Source organism: Strix uralensis, chromosome 5 (assembly GCF_047716275.1).
Source record: "Strix uralensis isolate ZFMK-TIS-50842 chromosome 5, bStrUra1, whole genome shotgun sequence".
NCBI lineage: Eukaryota > Metazoa > Chordata > Aves > Strigiformes > Strigidae > Strix > Strix uralensis.
The window spans coordinates 58,826,612-58,839,668 of NC_133976.1; the positions used below are offsets into that span (position 1 = coordinate 58,826,612).

The 13,057-nt window shown below is 58.6% G+C and overlaps 1 protein-coding gene across 1 annotated transcript; it reads right to left on the reverse strand.

Moving 5' to 3' along the window:
* Positions 1-1,310: 1,310 nt before the first annotated feature.
* On the reverse strand, positions 1,311-9,417 carry CDC42EP1 (CDC42 effector protein 1). The gene is made up of 3 exons (XM_074869450.1): positions 9,230-9,417; positions 4,829-5,705; positions 1,311-3,800 (listed from the first exon to the last, which is right to left on the reverse strand). The coding sequence occupies exons 2-3, from the start codon at positions 5,268-5,270 to the stop codon at positions 2,983-2,985; spliced, it is 1,260 nt and encodes a 419-aa protein (XP_074725551.1). The 5' UTR covers positions 5,271-5,705; positions 9,230-9,417; the 3' UTR covers positions 1,311-2,982.
* Between the last annotated feature and the right edge of the window lie 3,640 nt (positions 9,418-13,057).

A 13,057-nucleotide genomic window follows, 5' to 3' on the forward strand; every position in this document is an offset into this window, starting at 1 on the left:
GGTCTTTGCCTCTGTGGCTCTGTGAGAGACAGCGACAAAGCTTAAGGTTTTTTTCCCACCAACAGGAAAGCAGCCCCTGTTGGATGGAAATAGCTCCCAGATAACAGCAGGTGTTTCTCCAGGTCAGACCAGGATGAATGGATATTAGGTAGGGCAAAGCAGGCTCTAGGTAGGGTTCGGGAGGGGGAGTTCACTATGTGATTGGTCCGGGAATGGTTGTATAATCTCGTCACAATGCACCATTTCTTCCTGCACCAGAGTTTTTGGAATGGCGGGGGGAGGAAGCGGAAAGGGAAGAAAAGTGTGGAGGTGAGCAATGTGGCATTTGATGTGGCATTCTGTGCCCCAAAAGCACATAATTAAATGTTAGGTTTGGGAACCTCAGGGCACGAGTTTGACGAGTTCCTCTTGGCTGCTCTGGCAGCCAGCAGGCAGGAGGAAGGGGTGCCTTGCCCTCCAGCAAGAGTGGTACCACTCGAAGTGGTGGCATGGGGAAGGCAGCACAGGTGTGCCCCTGAGCCAGCATTCCTCCCAGCGAAAGGAGATAAGGAGTTGTCTCCTCCAATTTTCCTCCTTATCTCACTTATCTGCTAGCACATTCCAGCCGGGTTACCCATTACTCTGACATTTTGCCACCAAATCCTCTTCAGTGAGAAAGTGAGGCAGGGGAAGGCAGTGGGGGAGGGAGGATGGGGTTTGGGCTGGGTTGTGGCTCAGGACCTCCCAGTCTGTGTCTCTCACGTGGGACTACAGGCAATTAGTGCTGATTATCAGATGCTGCTGCTCTAATTAAGAAGTGTCTCACCAGCCTTAAGCGAGACTGATGTATGACAGCAAACATCAGGGTGCTTTAGGCTAGGTAGGAGGAGAGCAGAGTAGAAGAGCATCTTATGGAGAGCCTGGTCCAAGGCAAGGTGGCAGCTGCCCTGCCCTCCCTCTCCTTTGTTGCTGCCCAACCCACGAGGCTTGCTGCTGCCTAGGTGCACAGGCAGAGGATGTCTGATGGGCTGGAAGAGCTGTAGCCAAGCTAGCTTTGGGAAGGGTACTAACCTGCTTCAGGCTGAAAATGAATTGTTGCTGGGCTGGAGAGGAAACTTTTCACCCTCCTGCATGCTACATGGGGCTAGGTGGATAGCAGCTTGCTTTGTTAGCCACGGTGAGAGGCAAAGTACTGTGCTAGTTAATCCAGGGATCCCCGAGGTACTGGCAAATCCTTCTGAGAGTGGAGAGGGTGGGATTTTGTGGCTGGGGCACAGGCAGACACAGCAAGGAAGATAAGGTCGCTGCAGCTGAGGGGAGGCACCAGGGGAGAAGTTAGTAACAAAACTTTTAATAAGAACAACAATAAGTGCATGGGATACAGAGTGGAGGCAGAAGGGATATTCCACGGATGTGGATCTTTGGTCTAGAGCTTGTGTTATGGTCTGGGAAGCGGAGGGCAGGGGGAGCTCATCCAGAGAGCCGGGGTCCCTGCCCCAGAGGGTGCAGGGGTAATAGGGCTGATCCTGCTGGGTACCAGTGGCCAGAGCTGGGGACTCCTTGAAGCTGCTGCTGGGGTGGCTTGCTGCTGTCAGGCAGCACAAGGCAGCTGCCTGGGGAGGCTGGGGGAGATGGGCTTGCCCATAACCTTGATGGCCTGACTGCAAGTGGCGCTCCCATGTACAACATGCGTGCATGCCGGAGCCTCTTTATTCTGCTCTGAAGAGCTCCCTGCCAGAAGCAGCTGGGCGGTGCGTGAGCTGCATGGGAGCGGAGCCTTGCAGCCATGGCCCGGCATCTTCCCCCACTGCACACCCCCTCCTGTTGCAGAGAACAAGGAGTGTCCTGTGAGGGTCCCTCTGGTGACCTCAGCCCCTGAGCATCTTGGCTCCATGCTGTGGCACAAAGGCACTTCTGTGAGGGCCAGTTTGCACGCGGGGCAGCGTGGGGGGCAGCTCGTTCCAGGGCAGCTGTGTCGCCCAGGGCGGCTCAGCAAGGGGCATTAGCTGTTCTCCACATGTACCCCTGGGAAGGGGTGCACTGGAAAGAGGGGTGCACACATGGAGAATGGGTAGAGGGGGCAAGGATGGAGAAGAGGTGGCACAGACAGAGTAGCTGCAAAGTGGGAGTCTCCTTGTTCTGAGGCGGGGGGAAAGGAAGGAATTTTTAGGTCATGAACTGCAGGATTTGGTGACCTGACAACCTCGCCTCTGCCTCCAGCCAGCCAAGAAGTTTCTCCCCTCCCTGCTGCGAGGGAGCGGGGGTGAGAAACGGAGCCATCCTAAGTGACGCTCAGCAGCAGGAGGCAAGTGGAAAGACCCCTGCAATTATCTCTGTGTGCTCTCACCTCCTGAATGCTGAGCTCATGGCTTTTTTTGGGGGAAAGGAAAAGAGAAAGCTCAGCTCTGTGGGGTTTGCCTGCCCCTTGAGCCCCCAGCTGACCTCCCCCAGTAGACAGATGTGCTATATGGGAGGGTCTTGCACCAGCTGGAGCTGGGGAGACCCCCATCCTCTACATCCCAGAGCTGTTGGTGGGAAGATTTTCAGGAGGGCACCTGTGCCAGCGCAGAGGGTGGTTGGGGACTTTGGTGGGAGGATGGGGCATGTCCCTGGGCATGCTGGTGGGCCCAGGCTGAGGGATGGCAGAGAGGGCACCGGGGGGAACAGGATGGGTAGGAAGAGGTTTGGAGTTTCTTTGGCACATGGGAATGTCCCTTTGGTGTCTAACGGCAGTAAGGCTGGGGAAGGGCTGTGATGCCTGGTGCTGTGATTCACAGCCCTCACCAGCCCTCTGCAGCAGCCTGGCCCAGCCCCAGGGAGCCCCCCAGGAGACAGGCTCTCCTCCTGCCCCACTCTGGCCCCCCCAGTGCCCCCATCTTGGCAAGGATGTCACCTGCTGGGTCTGCTGGTGACACTGGTACCTGAGGGTGGGGGATGGGGAGGAGGGTGAAGACCCCAGCACCAGTGCCTCTGGTGCGGGGTCATGATGAGAGGGATGGCTGTTCACACCTTGACTTCATCATCTTCCTCCTCATCGGCATACTCAAAGGAATTACTGAGCCTTCCCTGGGCACCAGCATAACCCTCCTGCAGGCTGGAGAGCTTGGCCACCTCCTCCTCCTCTTCTTCCTCCTTCTCCTCTTCCTCCTCTCCTTGGTTCCAGGTGGCCTCAGGGGACTGGCTCTCCTCTGTCACTTGTGACCACAATGAGCTGCTGTTGGGGCTCTCCCACAGCATCTGAGTCCGGGCCTGCTGGGGACCCTCACCCTTCTCCGAGCTCCGTGGGGTGCTGGTCCCACCGTAATGGCGGGCCAGGACCTGGGCTGCCCGGTCAAACTCTCCTGCCTCGATGGTGCAGTCGTTCCAGTGCCCCTGCCACGGTGTTCCTCTGGGCGCAGCCCCCGGCCCCAAAGCCCAGGCAGGGTCCTCTCCAAGGCCCTCGATGGCATGTGCCTCTCCATTGGCATGGACTGACAGTCCTGGCAGCGAGCTGGCCCCCAACAGGCTGCTCTGCCTGGAGTGGTCCCAGAAGCTGGACGTTGTTTTGTCCTCTCCATAGGATGCACCCAGTGCTGGAAGGACCCCATCCTTGGTCCCCTCACCACGCGGGAGGTCTGGGCTATCTTCCCCTGCCTCACTCCCATTGGTTTCGGAGAAGCTTATCACCTGGAGGAGCTCACTCATCAGGGAGGGCCCCAGGTCCAGGCGGAAAGAGAGCAGGGAGTCTGAGCGCTTCAGCTCTGCTTCCCCGGGGAAGGTGCTCTCTTGGGCCTTTTCCAAGCGAGGGCCTCGAGGGATGGTGCAAAACCCGGACTCCAGCCCTGCGAGGCAGAAGAGATGGCTGGTGAGGGGGGAGGAAGCCTGCCTTACATCTACGGGGGACAAGGGACACTGCCACTGAAGTGGGGCAGTTCACACTCCCATCCATGATGCTGGCCTCTGAAGGACAGGCCAGTGTCTGTGTGGACACCTCCAAAGCCCAGAGTCACAACTGAGGGTCTCCAGGTGGGCTCTGGGCTTGGTAAGATGCTGGTGGGGGCTGAGCCAGGCAGGTGGGACCAGGAGATGGCAGCATTGTCTCAGCTTGCCTTTCCCTCTGAGCCCAGACATCTCCTCTGGCTGCTGCAGGGCCCCCAGACTCCCCCAGACCCTCTTCCCCAGACCTCCCTCCCTGGGGAAAAACTGAGCCACTGCCCAGTGCTGTGAGGCCAGAGAAGAGCCACCCAGCTGTCCTGTCCCATCCTGTCCTTCCCACAACACTTGCCCAAGGATCCCTCCTGGACCCCGGCTGGCAGGGAGGCAAGGGAGGGATGTGGGTGCAATGGGGAAGCGGGAGGACTGAGATCCTCAAGGAGCACATGATGATGGAGGGGTTGGGACAGGGTTGGAGCATCTGCATGGAGGTGGGGAAGGCTGTGCCATGGTTCCTCTTGACCTTGCTACCTTGGTGTGGGTACTGCCCCACTGTCCCAGCATCCTCTTTGCCTTCCTCAGGGAGGCTGCTCATGGGGAAGGTGTAGGGCTGGGGGGAGATGGGGGCACCTCCTTACAACTGCCCCACCCAGGCTGCCAGCTGTGTGGAGCTATGGGGGAGGGAGAGGAGGAGAAACTATCCATGCTCCACTTTGGGGGGCATCTGGGAGGAGACCCTCCAGGGGCAGGAGCAAGGACAGCAGTTGAAAGCAAGGTTAGGGTTATCGTCTCGCAGGGATTAATTACCAGGACTGGGGACTCTTAAATGTCCTGTCTCTGCTGAGAGCCTAAAGTCCCTCGATGGGGAAACTGAGGCAAGGGTTGATGGAGAAGGGCTGCAGAGGATGCACAAGCCTCTGCCCCATGGTTCACTCACCATAGGCCTGGTGCGTTTTGGAGAAGCTGTTGGAGGCACTTTTGAAGGAGAACTTGCTGGTCAAGCCCCGGCTGCTGCCGCTGTCATATGTCCCTTCATTGAGCTGCGGCAGTGAGACGGCATTCTTGATGATGGGCGAGACGGCTGGTGGGGCGGGTGATGTTCCCACTTGGCTCCCACTGCCCCGGCTCCTCAGCGGCGTCCGGCGGACATGCTGCAGCGTCCGGGTGAAGAAGTTGTTGGTTTTGGCCGTGTTGGCCCCACCATGGTTGCTGAGGAAAGAGGTGTCCCCGAAGACATCCCCGCCATGCCCCACGTGCATGGTGTGCCGAAAGTCCCCCAGTGGTGGGCTGATCATGTCCGGCGTCAGCTCTGCCTTCAGCCGCCGCTTGCCGTGAGAGCCTGACACCCAGCTGAGCAGCGGCAGCTTCCCCAAGCTCATGTTGCACCCCTCACCTCGCCCCCGCCTTTGAAAAAGCCCTCAGAACCAGTCCAGCACTGGGGTGGCTTGTCACATCTCCGGCCTCCCCATCACTCCTGCTCCGATGCTCTTGGGGGAACAGCTCACGTCACCTTGTCTTTCAGCAGGTGGGAAGGGTGCCTGTCGCCCTGCTTCCCTGCACTATGTTGTGCCCATAAAATCACCTGCAGCGGGTATGTCCCCAATAGTGGTGCAGAGGTGTCCCCAGGGGGAGTCTGGGGTCACGCCTGGTGCTGTGGGGGCCTCTGGAAGCTGCGTCTGGCTGCAGGTTTAGGGGTTAATCCACTGTCTTCTGCTGCCGCTGAGTGAGTGGGAGCCGGTCACGGATGGGGCAGTGGGTGATGGGAGCTTGGGGTGGGCTGACAGGGCAAGTGCCTCGGTCCCTTCGTTGGCCACCTATAAAGGTAAGAGGAATGGTGAAGTCCTCAGAGAGGATTTTCATAACCATGTTGGCTATACCCTCAGTACTGACTAAAGAGGTTAAAGGTTGTGCATGAGCAACGGTGGGGAGGTTGCTACCTGCTGTCCCCCTCACTTGGCCCTCTTCCTGGGGAGGAAAAAAAAGTCCTTCCCCCCAAAACACGTGCTCTCCCTCACCCCTCTGATCTACCTTGGTGTGCCTCAGTTTCCCCTCCCTGCAAAGAAACTTTGCCAGACCCATGCCACAACGCAGGCTGAGGATTTCCCTCCCAGGCAGCACCTCCTCCTGGAGCGGTGCCCTGCCTGCCTGCCGGGGCTCCTGGGGCGAGAAACCTCTCCCTCCTTTTTTGCGATTCAGATGAACCCTTGGGGAGAGGGTGCGGCCTGGGGACTGCATGCTTCTCGGGGAGGAGGGACAGCAGGAAGGGAAAATGCAGTATTTGTATATTGGTTTCTTTGTCCTCCTCTAGCTGGGTCCCCGGGTGCTGGGCAGACACGTCGGAGCAGCAGAGAGCTGGGGGTGCGGGAAGGTCAGCTGCTCTGCAGTCAGGGGAAACTGAGGCACGGCAAGGAAGGTGATTGCTTGAGGTTGGAGAAGAAGGCAGGATGGGTCCCCACACTCTGGGAGCAGGAGGGGAGGCAGCAGCTGGGTGCACGATGGCAGGGTGAGCACTCAGATCAGCAGATCCCCTGTCAGTGTGTGTGACAATAAGGAGAGGGTGAGTTGGGGAAAGGAGAGAATTTGGGACGCAGGGCACCTCAGAGCATCAGTGGTTTGGGTGCCTGCCTGGGGACATGTCCCTCCCTGGGCTCAGTCCCCATTCAGGGGCTGGGGGGACAGGATGGAGCTGGATCCCTTCAGCAGGACCAGCTGCGGAGGGCAGCATGCTGAGAGGCGATGCAGGAGCCTTGCATCCTTCGGTCCCCATGTGCTGGGACACCCCTTGCTGTGTGGCTCTGTCTGTCTCCCCCAGCCACGCTGCCTGCCTCCCCTGCCTGTCCCTGGGTCACCTCGGAGCAGTCAGGTGGTGCCAGGGTGGCAAAGCCTCTGGCAAGGGGGAGTCCTTGACATGAAGCTGGTTTCCTGACTGGCTACATGTGTTTTGCCTTGTCCTGGCCTTGTTTGCTCACCCAGGGCCCCTCTTATCTGCCAGGGGTTAATGCCTGGGGAAGGGAAAACAAACCTCCCCCGCCAGCTGCCAGCACCATTGGCTGCCTCCCGGGGTGGCAGTGGCCAGTGGCAGCTGGGATGGTGGCAGACTGGCTTCCTGCTGGCCCCCAGCTCCCTGGCTCATGCAGCACATGTCTGCCTCCTGCTCACGGAGGCCATGCCATGCTGCCTTATAGCCAGGATGGGCCAGACCCATGGCAGATTCAGAGTGGGAGGACAACAGGGGAGCAAATTTCCTCCCTCTGGCAGAAGCCCACCCATAGCCACTGGTCAGGGCTCTCCTGGAGTTCAAGGAAACTGCTGGAGTGATCCCTGCAGCACATTGGATCTCGGGAGAGAGGCGTGACCCCATTTCTGAGCTGTCCTCAGGTCCTCCAGGAAGGCGTGTGACCCCAGGACAGGGTATTAGCCGAGTTACAGCCCTCGAGTTTTCCTTTCCCTCTGCACATTGGAGTCCCTAAGAAACCCAAAGTGGGGACTGCGCCATTCAGCACGTGCTGTACTGGGCAGAGCTACTCTGAGGTGTGGGTCCCCCCACTCCAGGTCCCCCGCACAGCAGAGCTGCCCTGCAGACCTGTGCAGGGGACTGGGGCTGGCATGACCCTGGGGATGGGATGGGGAGGCGAGGGAAGGGGGAATGCAGAAGGAGCACATCCCATTGCTCCCTGCCTGGAGAACTACTGAGCAGGGAGCTGGGAGGAGGAAAATGTTGCTCCTTCCTTGTCCCTTGGCCACCGTAGGGCACAAGCCAGCACGTCCTGGCCCTTGGCTCTCCCTGCCTGCTGGCAGGCAGCAAGCTCTGGGAGAGGAGGGAGGGAGGGAGGCAGCTGGTGCCCAGCTCTACCTGGATGGCAGGTTTCTGGCAGGCCTGTTGGACTTTTTCTCCCTCCAATCTCTCCATTTTTCCTCCTTCTCTCTGCCCCTGGTGTGTCTCCCTGCCAGCTGTGCCCCTTTGAGCCCTCCCCTCCACCCAAGCGGACTCCTCCATGCCAGGGAAACTCGTGACTCTGTGGGCAAAGGGTGACCTGTGTGCTCTCCTTTCCTCCACTGGGCAAGGGGACCCTCCGTCTGGCCACCCATCTGTCCGGATGCTGCTTCCATCTGGCAGCCCACCATGTTCACCAGCCCCCGGCATGGCGAGTCTGCAGCCCATCCCGACCTCCCCTTCCCCAGCATCCTCTCCCTGGCTCCCTCCTTGCCTCCTCTGGGAAGCCTCCTGCTCTCAAAGACCAACTGCTGGCACCTCCTCCTCCTCTTCCTCCCAGCCTGGCCTCCCCCATTTCCCCCCCGCCCCCCCACCCAAGTTCAGCTGGTTTCCACTGGTTTTTCACTCATCAGGAGTGGCCAGAGCTATTCTGCTTGCTGGGAAGAGCGGAAAACAGAAAGGGGGGAAGAATAATCCAGATGTCTAGTTGGCTGGAGCTGCTGAAAGCAGTTTCTTCCCTCCTTCTCCTCCTCCTCTCCATATGTGCCCCCCCCCCAAGTGACAGACTTCAAAAGAGGACGAAGAGATGTTTGGGGTGGTCTCAACAGGGGGAAAAGTGGGTGTAAATGGCTCTGGGCAGCCAGGAGGGCTTTCCCAGCCTTCCCGAGTGCCAAAAAACCTCCCTTTCCCTGGAGGAAGGGAGGCAGAGGCTCTCCAGTTGGGTCACTGTTCTGGGATGGGGAAAGCTAGCAAAGACAGGCTTTTGGGGAAGGGGGAAAGGGGCTCGGCTGGCCGGGCTGGGCCTCTTCCACCTCCCCTGGAGCGGTGCCAGGCAGTAGGCGGACAAGCCTGAGTTCGACTCCTGTGCTGCCGGCTGCTATATATATATATATATATATTTAGTTATATCTCTCTGTATAACAAGGGTATTTTTCCAAGGAGACGTGCTGGGACATGGAGGGAGGCCGAGGCTCCAAAGGTGGGTGGTTTCCATCCATCATCTCCCTGCCCCCTTGCCCCAAAGCCTCCCTTTCTTCCTCCAAATGCCCAAAATCGAGGCGCTGAGAGCCTGCAAGGCTTCAAGGGGTGTCCAGAGTGGGGTGTGGGAGGGGGGTGACCCGCTGCCCTCCCCCATCCTTGGGACTCCCTCTCATCTCCTTTTTCTCCCGGCTCCCCCCTCCCCGCCTGTCTTCCCTCTCCTCGCTCCTGCTTTCCTTCCTCCCGGTTTCCTGTTGCATTCCTGCCTTCTTCTTGCTTTCTTTTTCATCATCCTTCCCCGTCTCCATCGCCTTGCCACCCCTCCTGCTTCTCCCCTCTCTGACCACCCTCTCCACCCTTTTCCTTCTGCTCCAGACCCACCCCCCCAGCTCTACAAACTGAGGAATCAAAACTTTCAGGATTTACCTCTTCCGAACCAGGGTTATTTTTTTCCCCCGTCCTCCGGCCGAAAAGTTGGGAGACAGTCTCCGTGGGCCCCTGTAACTTGCTCCGAGGGTTACTGGCACTACGTCCCAGAGTGGAGGGGCGGAGAAAGAGGAGGCATGGCTCCCTCCCTTTTCCCACGGCTGTCCCCCCAAGGCTGGCTCTCCCAGGCTGACGCCCCGATGCCACGGGAGAGAGGGAGCGAAGCTGGCGGGGAGGGGATGTGGGAAGGAGGAGGGCGGGCTGCAGCACCGCCGAGCCAATCCTCGCCTCGGCAAAGAGACCAGAGAAAATGAGATTTATTCCAACTATCCAGGACAGAAAACTTCAGGAACTTCTCTGCCGCTCTCCCCCTCCTCCCCACTTCCCCAGTGACATTTCCTGTCCTCTGGCATCGGCTGCCTCCAGCTTCTGGGCGGCCGCTTCAGTGGATTTGGGAGAAGGGGGAAACCCAGGTTGCCGGCTAACCTGGTTAGGGGAGCCTGGCCAGGGGGAAAAGGAAAGGAATTTGCCCCCTCTGTGTGTGTGTGACCCCTCAAGTATCACATAGGGTCATCCCATCCCATGTTGGATGGGAAGTGCCCACCATGTAGCGCTGCCAACCAGGAATGGGGCCTGGGGGTGGGTGGTCATGCCAGGACCTGTGGGTAGCGTTGGGTTGAGCATTAGCAGGATAACAGCCTCCCCAAAGGCCATGGGGGCCAGGCTGGCGTTCATTACAGGCTCCGGACAAGCGTTACAGGGTCAGGACAAGCATCATATCAGTGGCAGCATGTCAGATCAGGGTGAGGGGGTGGCAGTAGGTAAATTCAAGGAGGTCCTCTTTGGTGGCAGCAGGGAGGGTCTCTGCCCACACGTGAGACACCATATCCCTCTGGCATCATGTTTCATTGCTTTGTCCCTTGATGGTTGCAGGGCAGAAGACCCTATCAGTGTCAATGAGGGGCAACCTTCTGGTGGGCATGGCATCACCAGTGCCATCAGTGACTCCCATAGCGTCCAGGCAAGACTCAGTGGCTCTGCTGGGGAGCACTTGGTCAGGCACAAGCACCTATTCAGGGCCCTGTGGAGGAGAAGGGAGGTGTCTTCACTGGTGAAGGCAAGACAAGACTTGTTGGGGTTAAGCAGGGCCTGGCTGAAGGGACGACAAGATGTCTGCAGAGGAAATGTCAAAATGGAGCCTGGCCTCTTGCTGGGCTCAGGTGGCTCGTGCTGGGGTGCCCAGGCAGGAGCACTTCATTGCTCAGAGGTTTGCTAAGCAGCAGTAGGGTTTTGGCACTGTTCTCAGCCTCTCGGCCTCAGGCTTCTCCTCTGTGAAATGGGACAGTTAGGGTTTCAGCCTTCTGTGGAGCTCTTCTTCATTAGAAATTAAGAAAACATGGACAGTGCATTTTGATGGTACTTCTAAGTGGGTCTATGTCCTAGAGGGAGACCGGAGCTCAGCTCCCGTGAGCTGTGCCACCAGAGGTGAAAGGAGGACAAATCGTGACCTGTGTCATTCCTGCTTGCTGGAGGTATGGTAGGCATTTCTTCCCCCATGTCCTGCTCAGAGGAAGCAAATGGGGGTGGTGAGAGAGGCAGGAAAAGACTTCTTCTTTGGGTCTCCCCCTCTGCACGGCCTGCCAGGGCATCTGACCCCCAGCCCAAGGAGCTCCTCCTTGCTCCCCTCACTCCAATCCCTGTGCCCTGCAGTGGGGTCTGTGGCAGGGAGTGGAGCCTGGACGACAGCAGCCGCCTCTGCCGGGGAATGCAGAACAAATCTTTTCCAGATGGGACAGGAGCCACGTTCCTCTCCTCACAGGGCGGCTGGCTCTCCACTGCCTCCTCCTCCTCACCCCTGCTCCAAGCATCTCTGCGCTCTGGGCCAGGATGGGCTCCATTTCCAGGAAAGCAGCTGGAAATCCCCCCTCTCCAGCACCCCTCCCCACACCCTGTGGTCTTGCAGCCATGCCAGCTGGGCTGTGACTTTTGTCCTTCTGGGGCTGGCGCTGAAGTGCTTTGGAGACCTCCAGGGTATGTGCCAGCTCCAGGGCTCAGTACCATCCTGGCCTCTGGCTGTCTGGTTACGAGCAGAGGTGGTGTGGCCCCTCCAGCTGTACTCTAGCAGGGCTGCATCCTCCCGACACCCCCTTCTTTTATACAGATGCCTGGAAAGCAAATCCATACAATTCTGCCTCCCAGCCTCTTTATCCAACTCTGCTGATAAATGAGAAGTGGCTGTGGGGCTGGACAGCGCTGCAGAGCCACTGTACGACCCATGGGTGCCCTGGGCATGAACTAATGCCTGGACCTCTCCCAGCCCACCTATCTCATTTACCTTCAGTCACCCCAACCTTTCATCCTGTCTGTAACCCTGTGCCCCAGGCAGCAGTACCAGTCTCATCATTACAGAGAGACTGGCCATCAGGCTTATCATGGGAGCAGACAAGTGGCCCTGCAGCTTTTCTGGCTGAGGATTTGCTTTGATTCCCACAACATCAAAGATGGGGCTGTGCAAATTGCATCCCCTCTTCTTCCCAATGCTCATCCCTCTGGTGTGGGGCTGAGGTTTTATGGGTGGCTGAGTCTGAGCTCTCTGCCCCCATCTCCAGGTGCTCAGTCCTTCCTCCTATCTTGCTTTGCAGCCCCTGCTGCTCACAGACTGGAGGCTGCTGATTGCAGGACTCCCCTCCAGAGAAGAAAAGTCCCCCTTCTCTCTTTCCCCAGTGCCTGGGGGAAGCCGAGGGAAGATGATCGGAGCAGCCCACTTGTGGACAGGGCACTTGCCCCTGGGTTTGATTTCCCTGCCATTTCTCTTTGCTCTCTTCTTGCCTGCCCGCCTTCCCTGTGATATTTCCAGGGATGGGGCTCTGGGGGCACTGAAACACTCCTGGAGCCCCATCCCTGGAAATTTCCTGCAGATGGAGGGCAGGCGAGGGGCTCAGTGGGAAGGGGCTGCCTCGCTCAGTGCACAAAAAGCAGATATCCTGTTGCTGCCCAGGGTCTCCAGCTCATATTTCCTCATTAACTAGGAGCGACGCTTGTTTGTGAGTGACTTCCAGATGTTTCCATTCTCCTCATGGTGGCCGCGAGGGCGCATACCACATGGGTATGGGAATTACTGTTGGCAGTGGGGTGGGGGACAGTCCCCTACCATGATGGGAAGGGGGGTCCATAGGGCCCCCTGCCCCACCACACATCCCAGTGTAGCCTCATCCATGTCCCCCTCACCTTTGTGCTGTCAGGTCCCTCCTCCCTGCTTCCAGCCCTCAGCATTGCCTCCAGCCTGTGTCTCACTGCCCTGGGAATGAGTTGGAGGCAGAGCTGGTTTTAGGGTAAGCAAGCCCAAGCTGGGGTGGTAGCAGAAGGTGACACCCCGGGGTGAGGGATAGGTGTGAGGCAGCCAGTGTCTTGCCCAGAGTATCCCTGGTCTAATGCCAGTGCTGGCTCTGTGGGCACTGGATCCCTCATGCCCCGTAGTTTCTTCACAGGGATGATTTCTCCTCTGGCAGCACCCCCAGCGATGTGCTAGGCCAGGCTTGGCCCATTTTCAGGGCTGTGCTGTGGGTCCCTTGCTCTATGCCCGTAGCCTTTATGATAACCAAAGAGAGGGATCAGACCGGTGCAGTTCCCGGCATCCTTGTGCTGCACTGGGGAAGGAAAGCGGGTGGGTTGTGGTGAGCACCACCAGGCAGGCAGCAGCATTGTTTTAGACCCACTCATGCTAGAAGAGGGTGGATCGACCTCTGTAAAAGCTAATTTCTAATTTTGCCCACCAATTCCTCCAGCTCCCCTCCCCTGGAGTAGCGGGAGGCTGAAGGAATGGGATTG